The 19,766-nt window shown below is 45.5% G+C and overlaps 1 protein-coding gene across 2 annotated transcripts in view; it reads right to left on the bottom strand.

Annotated features, from left to right (window-relative positions):
• SPTBN1 (spectrin beta, non-erythrocytic 1) overlaps positions 1-19,766 on the bottom strand; it is a 122,479-nt gene that overhangs the window by 85,992 nt on the left and 16,721 nt on the right. For both annotated transcript variants that reach the window (XM_048935189.1, XM_048935188.1), the window contains exon 2: positions 3,101-3,297. In XM_048935189.1, the coding sequence (XP_048791146.1) occupies positions 3,101-3,248 (148 nt within the window). In that variant the 5' untranslated portion in view covers positions 3,249-3,297. The remainder of the gene's footprint in view (positions 1-3,100; positions 3,298-19,766) is intronic.

Here is a 19,766-nt window from a genome sequence, read left to right as displayed (position 1 = left end):
TAGGATAAGGAGCTAATGCTACATGTGTGCTTCAGAACACGTATGACAGGGACGTTTCTTTGATTTGCCTCATCAGTTAAAGAAAAAAAAGACATACTAAAAGAAAGAGCTGGACACCACCAGGCAGTCAACTCTGGAAAGAATAACGTCTGGAAAGAAACCTCTGCTGTTGTCGGAAGATAGCCAGTCTCAAATGGCTGCCTTGGGACTCAGGGTGTTGGATGATGCTGGTGACATAAAAAGAACCACCGTCCTTTTAAGTCAGACTGGAGTTGGTTGCTCTTCAGAGACTCTGGGCCCTGCAGATGGTGCATGACCACTTCTGCCTCAGTGGTGAAATCTGCCCATTAAAGAAATGACGGCACAGACAAGCCCAGGCTTTCACGCAGTGATTACTGTGTCTGATCCAGTGACAGGCAGCTGAATTACAAGACACCTCAAAAGGAGTCGGTCTCAAAGGGTCAAAGACTACAGTGAGAAAAATAATTAGTACCCCAGCTCCAGGCTGAGAGTCAATTCCCCAGTGCTTACAACATGGAAGCACCTGCCCTTCTGGGGAGACACAAGGAAAGATTATCCACCAGAAGACATACGTTGAAAGGTGCAAGAAGTAACACGGCTTAGTCTTTAACTGCAACCTGCGACGTGCAGCACAACCCCATCCTCATGCCTCTCTCCCTGCATCATCATTAGGATTTCAAGCAGTGCTGCAGCAGTGCAGTATGCTGCATGTTTTGGCAGCATGCAGTATTATCAACACTAAGGGTAGAGAACTGCAGGCAGGAAGCATATCAAACTGAAACAGTCGTGCATAAAGTTATAAAAAAGAAAATGCATCATACTCTAGGACAATGGTTATACATAGCTCTGAATCAAATCTTCAGCAAAATTATTTGCTTTGAAATTGGTATTTGTTCTAGGCTGACTAAATAATTCAAGTACTTTCCTTGCATTACCTCCTAAAGTAAGAGTTTCATCTTTATTATTCATTACTCAGGTGGGAAGCTTTGCTTGCTGTAAAATTAAGTGCAAGAACAGACAGCAGTAAGAGCAAGATGTGGGGCCTGAATCCTGTGAGTGAGATTCCTACCAAAGCACTTCCACACACCAAGAACATAATACAGCCCACACCTGCTAACGTTGCAGGAGTGAAACACAGTTTATCCTGAGATGAGGTCACACTACAAAACTCAGGTCAAGATTCTTCTTGTTTTAGGCCAGTTTACACCAATCTCCCCTCATAAAAATCTATCAGGATACTTCTGACCCCACTTTGCACAGCCCCATCCCAAGTCTTGCGTTTTACCTGTAACTGCAAATTCACACTGTGATGAGCTGCTGTGTATTTAACAAGTCCTCTTAAGATAGGAAAGCCTAACTAACACACACCCAAGCAGTTCCATTAAGCTGATACAGATACTTCCTCAACAAGGGTTACATGATCTGCTCTTTGCCCACCTGCACGAACTATTTCATTTCCCTGTTACTCAGCTCCAAATTTGATCCTGCCCTGAGCCTGGCACACAAAGGTGTTCTGCATCTAATGCATTCCCACAGCTGGCAAGAATAGGAGAAAGGGTACGCCACGCTTCAGACAGTCTCATTGGAATCACAGATTAAACACATGATACCTTTGTCTCAGTACAGCAAACTTAATAAACCTGCTTCAACTTGTTATAAAATGTTGAGTTTAAAACAGACTCTGTAACTAGAATTTCAGCAGTGGAAAGCTCAGCAGATTTTGAGCCGTTTTCCATGCTTACAGTATGCCCCACACACCACTGAGGCATTTTGTTCAGAGGTCAGGAATGTAGGCACACTACCATAAGAGTCAGGAAATCATTTACAGAATGCATAAAAATTGCTTTGCAGGGCAATGCCTCAGAGCTGAGAGGACATGACATAATCTCCTTGTTGCATAAACAAATTTGGTTAATGTACAACCTCCATACGCAATAGTCAGATGTTTTAAGGAAAAGCAGACCCGCTCAAATTTAATTTCTCTGCTCATGAGAGTAACTCAGTAGATGACAGCACATACTACAGAAGCTCTGCTTCTTGGGGGAAATAATAGCTTCAGCTTTAGTTACTAAATAACAACCATCACCAACTCCCACATTCCTCCATTTCAGGACAGGTGCGATGCTCTGAACATCTCTAAATGGAGATATTTTGAAGCAGAATTTTGTTATCCTTCAGGTTTTCTTTTCTTGCAAACTAATGTCATTTCCAATCACAGACAACCAACCAAAACAATGTAAACACACAGCCCAAACATTTAATATCTGATGAGAGTAATAAAATGTGCATTACGCTACTAATTCAGAATTCTAAATGTATAACTACAGTGAAATACTCTAAATATTAATAATTAATATATTATAAACATAATACTACAGTGAAATCAGATTTCAAATTGCCAGGAATTTCTTACACAAAGAAGGGCTTATTTATAACACAAAAAAAGCACATACATCTTCTAAAAAACTAAATTATATCGGTTGGAATTGACATTTCAAGCAATTTATTTGGAAAGTTAATAGGAAGATGGAATAGTTACTGGTATCTTATCCATCAGGAATTTTGATACCCAGAAACTTATATTAGGGTATGCACTGTTGTCATTTGTTGCCAGAGAAAATCAGTGTTAATTATGTCGTATCACTGCAGTCACCTGGTCTGACTGAAAGAACACCAACACCTCTGAAGGGCCCATTCAGAATCAAACAGATGGCTATCTATGTGAACCTTCAGAGAATACTGGAAATGTTATACTTTCAACTACATATACTGCACTTACCAGCCAGCAAAATCTAGCAGAGTAGTTTCAGGAACAGATTAAACAAGATTCTAGCATTTATTTTTTTTTTTAAATGAGACATCATATATGAGTACTTCCTCAAAAACAATGTAAGACCATTGCATCCTACTGATGTCAATGGAAGGAATAAATATCAAAAATCTTTCAGTAAAACTGCACTTGTCCTCAGGAAAATTTCAGCTCTAGTTTACCAACAAGGCACAGCACTGAAGACAGACTATCCTGTACTACCACTTGCATATAGTACATCAGAGTTTTGCCTCCGTGATGAGCACTTACCAGCGAGGGCCTTGATGCGAGAGCGTTCAAACAGTCGAGCAGAACTATTTTCATTGTCCCAGTCATCGACATCCCAGCGGTTGTTGACATCACTGTACTGCTGCTGGATTTCAATGTTGTCGTAATCTGTCGCTACTGTTGTCGTCATCCTGAGTCCTCTTAATCTATTCTCAGCATCAGATTCTTCTTAAAATCCTCTGGAAAACAAAAGTAAATAGTGTAATGGATTTAGATAACATATGCTGGAAGTAAGTCATAATGTTCTTATTGCTTATTGATCGGGGGTTGGAACTACATGATCCTTGGGGTCCCTTCCAACCCGGGTGATTCTGTGATTCTGTGAGATGCTGTGCAGGCCCCATCCTTGAAGACATTCAAAATCAGGCTGGATGGGGCTCTGAGCACTGATGGAGGTGTAGGTGACCCTGATCGTCGCAGGGGAGTTGGAGCAGATGGCTTTTAAGGGGCCCTTTCAATAATTCTGTGATTCTATGCACAGACATTTGCAGAACTGTCATGTTGGACTCCACACAATGGAAGTGGAACATACACTGAACGGTGCAGTAAGACACTTTCATAGTCGCCATTTCCAAGAGCAGCCTGTCTTTTATAGATCCATCACTGTTGGCTGAAGCATATGGTCACACAGGCAAGTCAGCTAACAAAATCCTGAAGTGCAAAGAAAACCCCAATAATTTAACAAAATGGTGAAAATTCTGATGGGAAAAAAAATACCTAAATGCTTAAGAATCACAGAATCAAAAAGGTGGAAAAAATCCCACCACTGGGATCATCCAATCCACGTCCCTCAGTGCCACATCCCACGGCTCTGGGACTCCTCCAGGTGACCCCACCGCTCCCTGGGCAGCTGTGTCAGTGCAGAATCACTTCTGGAGAAGGAATTGTTCCTAGCAGCCAACCCGGACCTCCCTGGCACAACGTGAGGCCATCCCCTCTCGTCCTATGGCCGTTCCCTGCCAGCAGAGGCCGACCCCGCCTCACACAGCCTCCTTTCGGGTCACTGTAGCTGCATAAGCATTTGACCAGCAGAAGCCTTTTAACACAGACCTGAAGCAACGTTTCTTGCACGCACACCGTGTGTCTGCTCCTGGCAATGCATGCACGACCTCAGCCGGCCCGTCACACACACAGCAGGCTCTGACCCCCGAGCAGCACAGCTCGCACACGAGCTGCTCCGTGCAGCAGGCCGTGCTGGCACGCTCTCGCCGCTTTCTGACTGGAATGTGCACGTGCTCATCCGCAGTGCAGGTATAAGACAGCCTAACACCTCCTCCAGGGGAAGAGTAGGGATGCTATAAATGGCCGCTAAGCTGTTTCTTTCCTTCTGCTCTCACTCCCGCCGTTGCCCCTGCGATGTTTAAAGTAGCCGCGCAAACAGCGGGTCACGGCACGGCGCTGCACCGACGCCGCACCTTTCGCCTCAGCGCGGAGCCAGGCCTCGCGCTTCCCGCGCAGCGCCATCACCATGTCGGACCGCGCCGCTTTCCCCCTCCCCGCCCCGCCCTCCCCGACGCGCCCGGCGGCGGCAGGTGGCGGCGGCCCGAGCGCGCTGCGGAGGCCCCGCAGAGGCGGGCGCGGAGCCAGGGGCGGCGGCCCGAGGAGGCGGCGACGTGCTGCCCCCTGCCGGCCCGACACCTTCCAGCACAGCCGTGACCGCGGGCTCTTTGCGGGCTGAACGGCTGCGACGGGATTGGGCCGCCGCTCGTAAACAAAGGGATGGAGCGAGAAAGGGGACGGGATGAGACCCACCGGCACCAGGCGTTTTTCTGCACGGCGCTCGCGCGCTGATCCCGATCCAGCCTCCAGCTTGGACAAAAGCCTCTCATTGATTCCTGCACGCAGGCAGAAATCAGGGTTAATTCCCATTAAACCCGTGCAGTAACCCTGCTATAAACAACGAGCAGAGTCAGGCTGTTTCGTAGCGCCGGGCCCAGCCTTTCCAACCGTCTGCATCCATAATCACTCGACGGAGGAGGCGATGTGCCCTGAAAAAGCAGCAGCTCAAATCACAAAAATAAAAGCAGTGGCCCTAAAAACTGGGAGCAGCCACGTGCTAGTTCAATAGAGATGCTGCAAGCCACCAACAGGCTGAGAGAGCTGGGCTGGGCAGCCTGGAGAATGGAAGGACCTGGAGACCTGAGAGTGGTCTTCAGTATCTGAAGGGGCTGTAAGAAGGAAGGGGACAGTGTCTTCAGAGGGATTTGTGTGACAGGACAAGGGGAAATGGTTTATAACTAAAAGAGGGGAGATTTAGACTGGGCATAAGGAAGAAGTTTTTGACAATAAGGCACTGGCAGAAGTAAAGTCAGTGGCACAGGCTGCCCAAAGAGATGGAGGTGCCCCATCCCTGCAGACAGCCAAGGTCAGGCCAGACAGGGCTCTGAGCACTGGTAGAGCTGTGGATGTCCCTGCTCAGTGCAAGGGAATTGGACGACATGGCCTTTAGGTCTACCTTCCAACTTAATAAAGGTAAACTGAGCACGAAACGGGCCTGTTACCCACACCTACAGGGTTAGAAAACTTGCATTTTTGTGCTGGCCCTGTAAAACTGTTACATTAAAAGTAATATCTGTTTCCACTAGCTCTCTTCTCTCAGATGCCAACTGAACAAACAGCCACAGCAAGGAGGTGTGGAAGACATGCAGTGCGCTGATAGAAATAAGTACCTTGCAGCAAAGCCCTTCAATGATGAGAGGAAGATACCACAACTGAATTCTAAATGAAATAAACCACCAGGCATTCTTCCAAAGTAAAGCCAAGTACATAACGTGCCACCACAGCCTTAAGTTCCTGCCGAAAACTGTTCCTCTTAGGAGTCCTGTGGCAGCTGTGGTCCAGCCCAAGGCCCAGTGCCTCAGGGAGCAGCATGAGGAGCCAAACACAAGCTCTGGCAGAAACCTCCACACTGCTGAACTGCAACTCCTGCAGTTGGGCTGAGCTGAAATACCAAGTTCTGTTTTTAAGTTACGGATGGCCTATTTGACAGATGGAAACACCGCCACTGTCTGTAGCTGCCCTACAGGGAAAAACTTTTTTCTGGAGCTCTTGATGGAGCCAGGTTCACTATTAATAACCTCATATGTGATCTGACACCACAAAACTAGCTCTGCACTTGAAAGACATATGGTGAAAAGTTATGCCCATGTAACATATATATGTATTACTCATATGTATCCATATGTTTTTTAAGCCTGACGTGTTACTTGCACTGAACTGCTGTAATTTATTTGGTTACACTTCCACTGCCTGATGATCTCAACAGAGATCAGTCAGCACAAAGCAAGAGGGGCTGCATTGTTTACCATTAGCTTACTGCAGCACTCCACTCATGTGAAAAGTACCTACTAACACCCTTGTAGGAAATCATTATGGAATGCATACTGCAGGCTGGAAGCACGTGGACAGAAGAAAGCCTGCACTCCAGCTTACTTACAACTTCTGTAATTTAAAAATCCCAGCCTGGCTTTAAGTTGGAACACCAACCTAATAAAGGAACAGTGTTTTCTATGGAGATCAAATGTAACAAGACTTTCAGCTGCCAATATCCTGAGCAGTCTTAATAGGGAAGACTCCAAACCAACCCACCATCAGAATACAAAGACAAAAAATAAGCAGGCATTCCAGAAATGGCTGGTCCCAGCTTCATTACAATTCAGATAGACACTCTAAACAGCCTCTACACAGAGCACGAAAGCAGAAAATATGCACTGGGATTTCCCACTTTGTCCATGTCCTCCTAAACCTACGTGACCACACTGTATGCACCAAGGCCTTGGAAACTTTAGCAGGTAATTACAGGGATAGGTGAACTAATAAGGAGCATGCAATTACTCCAGGCCCAAAGCACTCGGCACAGACCTGTCATGATGCAAAAAGATTTTGTAACTGAAGTCTTCTGTCTTCACTGTTGAACTATAACACACTGTTGCCTTCTGCTGAGTTGACACAACACCAGATGATCTTATGAGAGTACAGAGATGAAACCATTTCATTTCAAAGCATTCTTTAATATAGATTGCATAATTTGGGAGTGCAAGGCTTGGCGTTATCTTCAAAAAAGAATAAATGACTTCAAGAAAGAACCAGCTACCAGAAAAGCTTTTTCTCAGATAGTTTTCAAAGACAATAGCCAAGGGTCAGACCTCCTGTATTTACTTTCATAAATAAAGTAGATTCTGCTCTGTTTGTTTCTCAGATAATACAAAATAGTTTTATTCAGACCATCTGAAGAATGAATTCATTTTTAAAAAATTCATTGGCTACTTTCAAGTGCAGAACTGTAATCCACTATATGGGCTAAGACTAATCACTAAGATTCTGCCATAACCACACATCTGGAATTACTTCTTAATAGTTGCATTTATCTTTAAAGTAAACATTATTCCTTCAAGAGTTACTATTCTCCTGTTGAATGTTCTAAGCTGCTGTTAGTTTCACGTTACCCTTATTACCTCACAGATTGTCAGGAGGTTTTATGATGTTATGATTACACAAAACGTATTTTGAACAGCGATCCCAAATGCTCTCATTACTTATGTAAGTAGTGTATCCCTTGGCTAACTCACAGTTCAACCTATTGCAGTTTCCCTGACAAACTGCATTGCGACTGAATGGCTGAAAGGGCTGACAAGGGGACACAGACACCTGCATCTTGGGGTTACCAGGCTACGTGGGGCTATGAGAGCAACTGCTGTAAAAAATGACAGTGGTTTATCCCCATTTCCTATATACCAGGTATGTAAACTAAAGACATCAACATCACCAGCTGCCTCCTTTCTGGTAGGACGTTTTGAAAACTAAGGCTGGACAAGCACAGAAATTAATTTGATTACCCCTTTTACAGGTCTTCCACCTCCAGATGCTTCCAGCCCCAGCCTGTACTGCTTTTCTCCCACTGCTGACTCACACCAGGGCAATTAATCCACCTCTTAAGCAACAAATTCACTTGGAGTACCTATTATTATTATTATAGAAAGGAAGAAAATCTAGTTAAGAAGTAACTAGACTTCATGTTCATTCTGAGTAATACTCAGCTTTCTCCTAGCAGCAGCTCAATAGACAGCAAATATTTCTAACGTGTCATTTTGAATCTCATATTTGAACTAGAAGATCTGGAAATCCTTCCAAGTTTCCAGAATCCAGATACATCTTGTCTCCTCATCAGGGTGAGATTACTAACTTCCACAGAACTGGACTACTCAAGTCAGCAGGGACACATTAGGAGAAGCTCCTATCTGAGTGCAGAATTGCATTCAAGTCCAAACACCCCCACAGCGCAAATGCTGCGAGTATTAAAGAAAACAGAAACCAGAACTTTACCAAACAATGGAACTGGAAGGGTTTTTAACGTAAACTTCAGGAAGACTGGAAAGCACATGCCTCCATTCCACTCGTTCCTTAACCTGACACCTGAAGGAGCTGCCTCCCATCCTGTCCTCAGGCTCAGCCCTGAGACAACTGCTCGGTGTTACGTGAGCTGTGGTACACAAGGGAGAGAGACCTCATCCTCACAGTGTGGTTTAACAACACAACTGCTGACATTTGGGCTTCTTGTTTCAACTGCTAATCCAGCTGTAAAACAATAAAGGCACTACTATGGTAAGGCTTTAATTCCCCTGACCTGCAACATCCTCTCTCACATGCAAGGTCTGGATCCTGATCTCATCTTTTTTTTTTTTACAGAATCACAGAGTTTCTGCATTTTCCGGCCTAAAAGCTCTTCACAAATTATGTCTCTGCCTTCCTGTTTGCTACGAGTCAACCCTCTCACTGGTGCAGACTCCTCTGGCCCCGCGTGCTCTGGGATGCGGGGGCTGAGAGCTGAAAGTCCCTTGAAAGGTCACAGGAAAAGGGTGGACAGGCTGTGCTACTGGGGAGTCAAATGCCACAATCAGTGTGTAGGGCATAGACACTTCAGGAATGCACAAACAAAGCAAGACTGAAGACTCTGCTGTCAATGCAGGTTGGAAAAGGGGGAAAAGGTCATTAAAATCACGCAGCCTGTCCTTCACACTGTGAGGTCGACTTCCCACATCTCAAATAACCCGTCATCTGAAAGCCGGCAGATGGGAGTTTTGCAAGCTCTCAGTTTTCCTCTGAAGTCCCCAGGATGCAACATTCTAGCTGGGAGACTGGGACTCATCACTTAGGCATCAAAATCACTTCAAGAGGTGCTCACACTGCTCTTTGTAAACAAAACTACAGTTTACTGTGTACCAGAAGCCCTGGTGTTTTCAGTGGCACCTGTGATCGATACGTATAGCACACAGAACAAAGATGTCAAATGCTTCAGCAAATGTAGCACTCACAGCCCAGCATGGAACAAAACTTATTTGATAGACCAAAACCAAATGTGTATTTGACAACTTTCAATTCAGGCACAAACCACTGCAGTTTTCTAGTCTGATTCTCTCCACGTTCTAGTCTACACAACTTCACCCAGATCCTTATCTACTACCCAGCAAAGCTGGATTTCAACAGTTTTTCCTGAAGACTCTAGAATTATTAACTGATAGAAAACTGAGGCCTTTCAGGTAGAGAGAGACAGATTTTTGAAAGCAGTTAGTAAAGAGGAGTGCAAAATCAGGCCATAGAGAGCATTACCACACATAGAACTTAAGGGTGGGGTGAGAACCAAATCCTTTTGGGCCTGCCCTTCCTCTTCCCCTCATCACCTGAGGAATGCAGAAGTAGAACAGCTTGTCAGGCTGCTGGGGCAGGCAGCAGGGAAGGCTCTGATAACCAGCACACTTGTATCCAGCCATCTTTCACCTCTGCTGAAAGGAAAATGTACAGAGATACGTGCACAGGACGGCGGTTTGCATCGAGTTACACATGGAGGCACCTAACTTCTATCAGGATCGTGTCAATAGAACTCCACATAATGTGAATGCCACTCCAAGGCCTAAAGAATGCAACATCATTAGCCAGTTTTCAAGCAAAACACAGAGTGCTCTGCCTTTATTTCATGGACCTACTGTTTTCCTTGAACACTGCCACTATGAATCCAGCCACAGCCAAATTCCATTGAGTCATTCTGTAACAGGGTATGCAGTTTAGCTAGGGCCAGCCCATGGCTGCTCAGGTGATGCCTATGGGTTACACATAGCATCACTCCATCTGAGAAACCAACTTAACACACAATGTGGCCAAAAGGAACGCAACTCAACATCCAAAACTCTTGACTTACAAAATATCAACGGGGCACTTCCTAGAACTGCCATCCTACTGCCTGCTTGTAATGAAGTCAAAAAAGAAATCCCCAGATTTCAACCTGTGCAGTCTTAAACCAACACCTCCTTCTTTAAAAATCACTTTCAGCATCTTCAGAATGTTTCCTAAGCGGGTTAAAAGCAGCCTGTTATCAAATATCTGGGAGCACCCTTCTTCCATGCAATTGACTTAGCTGGAAAAACATCCCGGGGGATCCGCTCACTACAGTTTCTTTCACTCCTCCATTCCTGCACCTACTGTTGGTCATCTTGGCTATCCCAGGCAGTAGCCTCTCACCTCTGTTTTGAGAAAATAATGTATTGCTGTGTAAGATAAGCTGGCCAGACACCATCCACTCAGAAGGTACCTTTTAAAAAACCTAGGCTCAATGAAAATACTCCCATGAAATAAAATCAAAGTCGAGCTTACACATTTTAAACAAATCTGCCAAATTGGTTAGCCTAACTTTGCAGACGTGCTCTGGTGGTTGACAGTCCAAAAGCAGATACAGCTGGTCCCTTTGAAACTGAGAAGTGAACAACGAATAGCAGAAATAGGGACTGTATTCTGTACAGTGACTGCAATGGTGTCCTCGGGGCTGTGAGGGCTGTACAGCACAAGCAGCATGTGTTTGTGCACCTGTGGGCACTGACCTGTGGGGTTACTGGTAACTCAGCTGGCATACCCACATGATTGTCAGCAGGCCAGCAGCTGCCACTGGTACAGCTCACACAGTTAAGCCTAGTGACGGCAGTCAGTTAACAGCGTTCAAGGGAGCAGCCTGGATTAATGACACATTCATTATATATACCACGCTCGTGTTTGTAAGGAGAATGCAGTCAACTAGATGAAATCAATGGAGGTTGAAGTCAGAAAGGCTCCAGCTCAGCTCGGTCCCTTCTGGAACTACAAGAAAGCCCTTTACTACATAGACTCTAACTGTCAAGATGTTTATTCTGGTACACACTTCAGCTTAAGCATAATTCAGTTGTTTCACAGTGACAATGGAGGGGGCAGGAAGGCAAAAATATACTCTGAAATCTGTGTCTCCGTATTTATGAATTCCTGGTTGGAAATCCTTACAGAAACATGGCACAGAGATGGGACCTTATTTCAAAGGAGCATTCAGATTTTGAACAGCCTTGTGATTTTGTTCAAAGCCTCTGCATTTAGCCCTTCTCCATCCTCCTCATCATCATCAAGGACCCTCATCCTCATCATGAAGCAGAGCAAAGGTACATTTTTCAAGCATCTCTGAACAACACAGTAGAAAGTATTCATGCATGACTCTGCTGGATCTTAAATCTGGTGGAGGGTGCCCAGAACATCTTGCCTCACCATTTGGCAGAAATAAAAGCTGACATGTTGCAACACTGTTAAGAAGCTTCCAAAGAAACTTCCTTCTACTCACTAAGCTACAAAGTCACAGACTTTAAAGGACAATATTTAGCGTGTTTTAGAGCGATCTGTGGGTTGACCTTCACCAAAAGAATGTGAATATATAGGACAATAGGCTATGGTGATATTTACCTTTTTCTTCGCTGGAACTGAACAGAGTTCTGTTCAGTATTTTTCAACTGTTTACCCAGACTAGAGTTCCATTGAAAAAACTGTTGCCCTCAGAAAAGAGTCTCCCATTTTCTGGTCTCTACCCTCCCATGACTCAGAGCTTACAAGAAACAGAGCCCTGACCTTTGGAAGACACTTTTGTGTCAGAAAAAGTAAAATTAAATTAAATAAAAAAGCCCACACACAAAAGATGACGCTCTCACTTCCTGAAGCCTGTCAGACTTGTGGTGGTTCTTCTTTGGACGAAGGCATCACCGTCTGTGAATGGAGAACAGTGGATAAGCCTTCACATTTTGACTCCAGCCATGACCCCTAACTTGGCAGGCAGCTCCAGACAACCTGAATGCCCTCAGCTACATCACTGTTTGTTTTGACCGCTCTCCAGATCCAGTGCTCCAGCAAAGTGGCAGTGCCAGGTGGTATCCAGCCACCCAGGCTGCTGGTGGGCATCATGGCAACAGCGCAGCTCAAGGGTCTGGCTAGCCTGTAATCCAAAGGGAAACAGTCTTAGGGAAATAAAGTCAGGTCACTTGATCAAATAATGGTGATTGAATACCTGTGCCCACCAGTTACAACTTTGCATCTTAACCTAACTAAGGACAGCAACAGTCAAATTGCTGGGCAGGGGAGAAGGACTGGAGATGTTGTTCATTGTGACCAAAACATAAAGCCGGAAGTTTCTGCCTCATCTCTTGCTCCTACCAAGAGGGTATGATGTAGAAGCAATGCCTAGGAATTACATTAATTGGTAATAAGAGAAGTCTGCAATGAGAGGACAACCGAGCCTACCTTCGGAACGTGTGAACGCAAGAGCTAACCAGAAGCTGGCTGCAGCAATCAGCGCGATGACATCCGTGAGCAAATTCCTCTTTCTGCAACCTGAGATGGCTCTGACCTCCTTACAGGGGGAGGGCTGCCAAGTAAACAGCCCTGAGGATTCAGCCTGCCAACTGCTGGCTCTCTCGTACTTCTATTCTTCCTCTCCAGTTCTCCACCCCACCCATCCTAACTCTGTTACTGATATATCTTCCAACTTCTTTGACAGTTAATAAATGTGCATAGCTGACTTGGTGACTGCAGGTCAGGAGCGCAGACCCAGGAGTGCCTGTACAGAGAAGGTAAAATGTGATTTTCCAGTGCTGCTGCCCAGCTACTGGAACATTCTGTAGCTAAGATGCATGGAACAAAAAAGGAGGACAGCAAAAAACCGTTTTTTGATCAAAATAGCACCTTAAGCCCTGAGACATTGTCTCAGGAACAAGAATGAAATGAGAATAGGATGCGGTATAATGATTCCATCAAGCTGGAAAAAAAAACCAAAAATTAGCACCAGACTATGGTGCTCTAGATTTGGATGCATGTCCAGGGAGCAGTAGGGCATAACACACAGCTCAACACAAGCATTGTATGTTCAACCCATAGATGTGTAGGAGCCCTGGGATCGCTGCCTGCTTGCGTCCCCCAGGGAGGATGCGACACCCACCTGGCCACAGGAGGCTGAACACATAAAGGGAAGGACACAAAAATGGGCAGCAACCTCAGGATATGCTGTTGTATACCTTGACAAGCCCCCTGGGTTGGAGCCATTCATCTTAGGGCAGGGAAAGGCTCCATCGCTCTAAGCCAAGGGGAGAAATCCAAACTGCCTCCTGCTTCCCAGGAGAGGCTGGGCAGGGGACTGACTGCTGCTGACAGCTTCCAGGACAGGAAGAATGAGATGGAGCTCTTCTGGCTCTGTCTCCCAACTGCAGAGCTGGGAAACCGCACCCAGGGAGACGCCCAGGGAGAAGAGGATGTTTTGTTGTGTGGGCTTTTGTTCTGGGCTTTGTTTATTTGAGATATTTCACAGCCGGGCAGGCAGAGCATGGAAGCAATTTAAAGGGCCAGCCTGGAAGAAATAACCTGCTCCACAGTAAGCAGGTTTTGAATTAGCAGAAACCAAACAAACAAATAGCAACAACAAAAAACAGATTCTGAGACTGGAAAGATTTGCTAATGCTTTTCATAGGGCAACAACATGCAGTGCAGTTAGAATAAGAGCTGGTTTCAGCAGCACGCTAAGCTCCAGCAGCAACTTATGAAAGGACAACCCCAGCCCAGTACCCTGAGTCTCTTATAAAAAGGAGACTTGGCATCATCACAGTGCAGCTGGTGGTGTCCCATGGTGACTTCTGCCTGGCCACCTCCTGGCACTTGGTCCCACTCCCATGACCTCCCTAGTTCTGCTGGCTCTGCTTTAACCAAAGATGAAGCTTTGTTCATCACCCCAGGGGCTGGATGAAGGACTGGCCTAGTAAAGAATCTAGTTTCAGGCAGCACGGTGGTCCCAGAGGAGGCTCAAAGGCAGCTCCAGAAAGAGCATTTCCTTCAGATGTTGAAACCCAAGTCACAGTCAAGGTCACACAAAGCTTTGCCTCTCACTGGCCAGGGCCAGCGCAGCACTGGAGCCTGTTACAGGACCACGTGGGTCACAGCTTCTCATTTTCTAGTGAAAGTAAATTACTCAGTAAATTACTCAGAATTACTGAGGAAATGGGACGATTTTTATGTGGGTGAGATTATGATTGACAGCACTCAGTGTTGCTTCTGGGATGCCAACACTTTGTAAAACCAAACCAGTCAGATTTTGAAAAAACAGAGTTTTCTCCAGCATGGCACTGGGATGACAGGTGCCCTCAGGTTTGGCCAGAGAGGGAGCAGGCCAGGCTGACTGTATCTCCTCACCAGAGGCAGCAACGCTGCTGTGCACAGAACCCAGCCAGCACAGCCCGGAGCCTGCAGCTGTCACAGCACTGAGCACAGGGCTTCATTTCAAAGCTCTGCAATCATCTCCCCCCCCCTTTGAGTCGAGGTCTTCTGTGCACATGTATGAGTTTAACTATGCAAAAGCAGAAACGCTGCTGAAAGCTATTTGCTGAATGATCCTTCTCCAGTAAAAAGGAAAAACGTCAGTAGCCCCACAAGTCGAGCACCAGGTTATATAGTGGAAGGCACAGCTCCCTCCCAGGCCAACAATATTTCTCACTGGACTTAACCACACGTGGCTTAAGTGCTGGTTCCCAAAGGGGGGAAACAAAGCACCTCACTCCCTCTTACACCCCCAGGCAGAAGAATTAAGGCCACCACATGCACACAGTGCACTTCACTTCTCGGCTGACCTTCGAGGAGCACACGGGCACAAACCAGAGGAAGATGGCAGGTAAAGCCAAGTGTTCTGCCTCTGTTTGCCCTCTCTGAAGTTTTAAATGGACACCAGCTGTTAATTCCTTTCTACATTCTTCACATTTTTCTGGCCAACTCCCGACAAGACTAACAGAAACCTTTCCCCTTCAACTTTTATCTGATGCATAGATAAAATTGTCGGGGTTTTCAGGCAAGGAAAAGAAATATATATCCTTATTGCCTTAATTGAAATGCATGCCTGGAGGTCTCCAGTGCATCCCTGCCCTTTGAAATGGGTTAAAGAGCCTTAATGCCATCTAAATTAAGCCAATTTGTTATTCAGGGCATTTGTGACCAAACAATTTGAGATGTATCCTGGGAGGAAAAAGCACAGAGGCCAGAATTTAAAACCCTGGGAAATAATAAGATGATGGATGTGGAGTAACGGCCCAGAAAAGTTGTATCTTAAATAGCTTGTGTCGTTATTTTGGTTCTTTGATGTTTCAGCTTCAGATAAGGGTTTTGTTTTGTTTGCCTTTTTGAGGAGGGCAGAGCTGGTCCCTATATGTTGTTTCGTGTCAGGCAGAGACATTTATCATTTTCTACGACACAGCAACGAATCCTTCCAGGTTGCTGGTGACAGGTGGCTGACAGAGCTCTGCCTTGCACACTGGTGCACCAGGCGCCCTGTGCAAAGGGCTGGCAGTCCCGTAACACCCACACCGTGTCTGCTGCTCTGCTGGGACCTCTACACACTTCCCCAAAACCTTAAGGCAGTACCACTACTTACAAACAGTGCAAGGGAAGCATAATAAATAACTGCAAAAGGCAGCAGACCAAAAGCAGGGCTCTGACAGGTGCCTGGAGCCAGAGGTACTCCTCTTGGGGCCACTGTGGAGCTCCAAACGCCCTGAGGAGTGCAGGCACACACAGCACAACAGCGACTATTGCAGTTTCAAAATGTCTAACCATCGTTATTGGGGCTTTGTTATAGAGCCTTCTGGCACCGCAAGCACCGCGTCATGTGCGCACCGAGGTTGTGCTGGCTTTGTGCACCTAGGGAATGGAAAACGCTTTGCAACGAGAGAAAAAAATAACAGCGTTGGGTTGGAGAGCATTGTGGTCCCTCCCGCTGACCTCACAGGGAAACAACGCCACGCTACGCAGCACTCTCGCACTAGCCCCCATCTCCTGAAGTACTCAGGAAATATCTAAAGCAAAAACATTGTATTTCTTCTGCAATCACTCGCTTTCAAGTAGCTACCATGCGCAAAGCACCATGCCTGCTTACAAACCCCAGGCTCGCAACACAGAGCAGCCGCAGATGCTGAAGAAAAAGCAGCACGAAACAACAACATGCAAAATATCTGATTGTTACTTCACTCTGATCTGAGGGTTTTTTGCTTTTTTTTTTTTTTTTTGGTCTGGGAAATAGATCCTCAGCTGGCACGTACCCAACCCAACAGCTGCATTGCTTCTCTACTTCCACCAGCACTCCAGAAGTTAGCCAGAGCCCTGTTTGTGCTGGCAAACGCCCAAGGTTTTATTATTATGTACTATTAGTTCAGAGTGGGAAATGTGTGCTGCAGCAAAAAAATAAAAAAATAAAAAAGAAAGATCCAGAGGAGCTAAATAATTGGGTACAGATGTTAAAGCCTCACAAGCTCTACCCACCGGGCAGTGTCTTACATATTGCTTCCATCACCTGTTTGCATTCCGAGTTTTTAATATAATAACTATGTGCCCTACCCCTGAAGAATATTCTAGAATTCCTTGTGCAAAAATTGATAATTTCTGAACTCCATTTGCCTCCTCTTGTTAACAATCTTCACTTTTCAGCACCCACTTTAGAGTCACTTCGTTTTTAAAGAAGATTTTGGTTGCTGCTTTCACTATCTGGCAACTAATGCAATCAGACTACCCCATTCTTATCTAATTTCCCCAAAACTCAGCCAGATGCATCATCCTAAACCTTCAGCATTTAGAATTCATGATTAAATGCCTCCTCCTCCCAAGATCTCTGTGCTAAATAAAATGCCTCGTTGTTATCACCAATTTTTCCCCATTTACTGGCAACCAACATCTGCTCCACATCCCTGGGGACTGCTGCTTCTCCAGGACGCACAGATGCAAAGGCCAATGCTCAGGTTAAGCAGCAGGCGCCCAACCCCAGCCAGACTTCTGAACCTCGCTTCATTAAACGTATTCCACAAAGCATTGGGAAGGTGCAAAGCACTGCAGCCAACAGCAAATAACAACAAAAGGAAAAACACAAGAAAATTACTGGCATTTCCATGACTGACCCGTAACGGTTTTGCCGTTTCAATCTACATCATGAGCGCTGCCTTTCCATCGGCACAAAATGGCGTAACGCGGTCCATCCATTCGGCTGCTCTCCACAAATTTACAAAGGAGGATAAATCACAAAAGAAGGCTGACTGCCTGCACAGCAGCGGATGCAGAGGTTGATGTTTCTGCCCCAGTGCTGCCCAGTAAGAAGCACCCAGCCCTGCTCCTCCATGCCCCAAGCATGCGCTGGCACAGACCGATAACGTGATGTTTCCCTTCACCTTTCCCATAGCCACAGATGAGCTCTTCCTGAAACGAGTTCACCCTTTACAACAATGTGCCTTACACATCTCAGACTGCATGAAGGCCATGGCCTCACCAAAGATTCAGATTCTTGGTTCCCTCCAGCAAAAAAAATGGAACCCAGTAAATCTGAAGGGCTGGAAAAACAAAGAGATACACTTTTTCCTGCTTCTCCCTACAGTTCCGAAATAGACTCCATCAGTTGCAACTGTGCTATTGGTTAAAAAAAAACTTTAAAAATTCTCTTTACACAGACAGAAAGACTCAAGGGTTTGTTCCTGTTCACCAACTGGCTGCTGACAGATGTCCCAACGCCATGTACTGCCACCCATCTCTACATTACTTATGGAGAAGAGACCATGAAGCATTATCTGTCCAAACTTTCCACCCCCAAGAATCTAGATGTCAAAAAGAGAGGTTCAAAAATGACAAGAAATCCAGAAAACCTCCTCCATTGCACATCAGGAATTGCTCTGCCATGAAGGGCAAGCCAACGTTTGTCACTTCAGAAAACAACCACCCATTCTGCCTTCTTTCTTCATAAATAAATGAAGTGAGGAAACACTTCCACTGCACACTGTCTCCATTCCTCGAATACTTTTCAGTAAGCTGCTTTCTGCTCTTTCCACCAGATGGACCAATGGCCTCAAATCCTCAGCTAGTTCAGTTCTGCTTGATTCTTTCCCAAGTGTGCAAGCAGTGCAATCTTCTGTTGCTTTTCTAAATTGTGGAGAAATAGTACTGCTTCCCTCAACATCAGCAAAGAGCCCCCAGAACCCGCTCTGCATCCCAACGTGGAGTGCCAAAGCACAACAGCATTGCATTTATCAGTGGTGGTTGGTTGGATGTTATTGTTGTCCTTGTGCCTGTGTGTGTGATGTTTGTTAACACCAGGTTTGAATATGACCAACTGCCTCCAAGGACGACCATTTTACAGCATGGTCATTATTGCCAGTAGTACTCAGTTCCACCACAGAGATGGTTTCTTTATTCACTTTCCTTGCATTCAGGGCTTGCTCTGGAAACCCTCCTCCTTTTCTCTGCACTTTAGAAGAAATCGATGCATTTGGTTGTCTTGGGTTATGGAAGCGTACGACCCAACTCCCACAGGGGTAGAAGGTACTGAAAGAGACACACTTCGCTTTCTATCACTCACCCTGGATGCTGACAAAAGATCTAAGATGATCAGCGTTAGCGAAGTTCACATACAACCAGCCTGTGATGTGTGCTGCTTGCTCAGCCATAATAAGCAGCTTCTCCCCCACGCTGCCTTCTCAGATGAATGTGAGTGGCTGAAGAAGAAACCACAGACTAGTTCTCCTTGCTTAAGACCTACCTAGGACTTGACAAACACAAAACCATTTTTGGGGATGAAAATGGGAAACATAAATAATGTCAACGTGTACTAACCGTTAACTCTTGAGAAAGGATAATACCCAAAGGAGATATCCTGAAATGCTAACCCCCAAAGGCATCAGCAGGCATATGTAGAAGCTGGCCAGCTACAAAGCAGAAGGAAGAGTCTGACAGCAAATGATTCCAGATCACAGCTCACTGTACAATGAGAAATCACATTCAAGTGTAAAAGAACCAGCCAGTAACTCTTTGTCACACAAGACATTGCATAGAGGTTGACACTACAAATGCATTTTTATGAATTGTCTTGCAAAAGTGCAGCACTGAGCCAGGCTCAGTAATTGTTCAAAAAATAACAAAGGCAGGTGTTTCTCATTCTGCTCTGGGCCTCTTAAGTACGACAGGGCGACACGGCCACGAAGGAAAGCTTGCAGATAAATGGTACTGCCTGCAACCTTATTTCTGTTTTAAAAGTAAAAACCAAGATTCCCAAATACCAAAGATTTACACCTGCAGATTTGCAAACAAACAAAAAAAAAAAACTAACCACCAAAAAGCAACACCCAACCAACCAAAGAAAACCACAGCAAGTCGCAAAGTGCTGATCATTTTCTACCTAACTGCTGTTTACTGCAGTGTCTTTTTAAAGGTCTGGCAGCTCTCCAGCTCTCCTCTTGCTTTTCCCTTCTCCTGCACATCACTCTAGAAGCCATCTTGGGTTGAAAAACAAGCCTTGGGAGGAGAATGTTCCCTC

The sequence above is a fragment of the Lagopus muta genome, chromosome 2 (genome assembly GCF_023343835.1).
Source record: "Lagopus muta isolate bLagMut1 chromosome 2, bLagMut1 primary, whole genome shotgun sequence".
Taxonomy (NCBI): domain Eukaryota; kingdom Metazoa; phylum Chordata; class Aves; order Galliformes; family Phasianidae; genus Lagopus; species Lagopus muta.
This window is presented reverse-complemented; position numbering and strand designations above follow the sequence as displayed.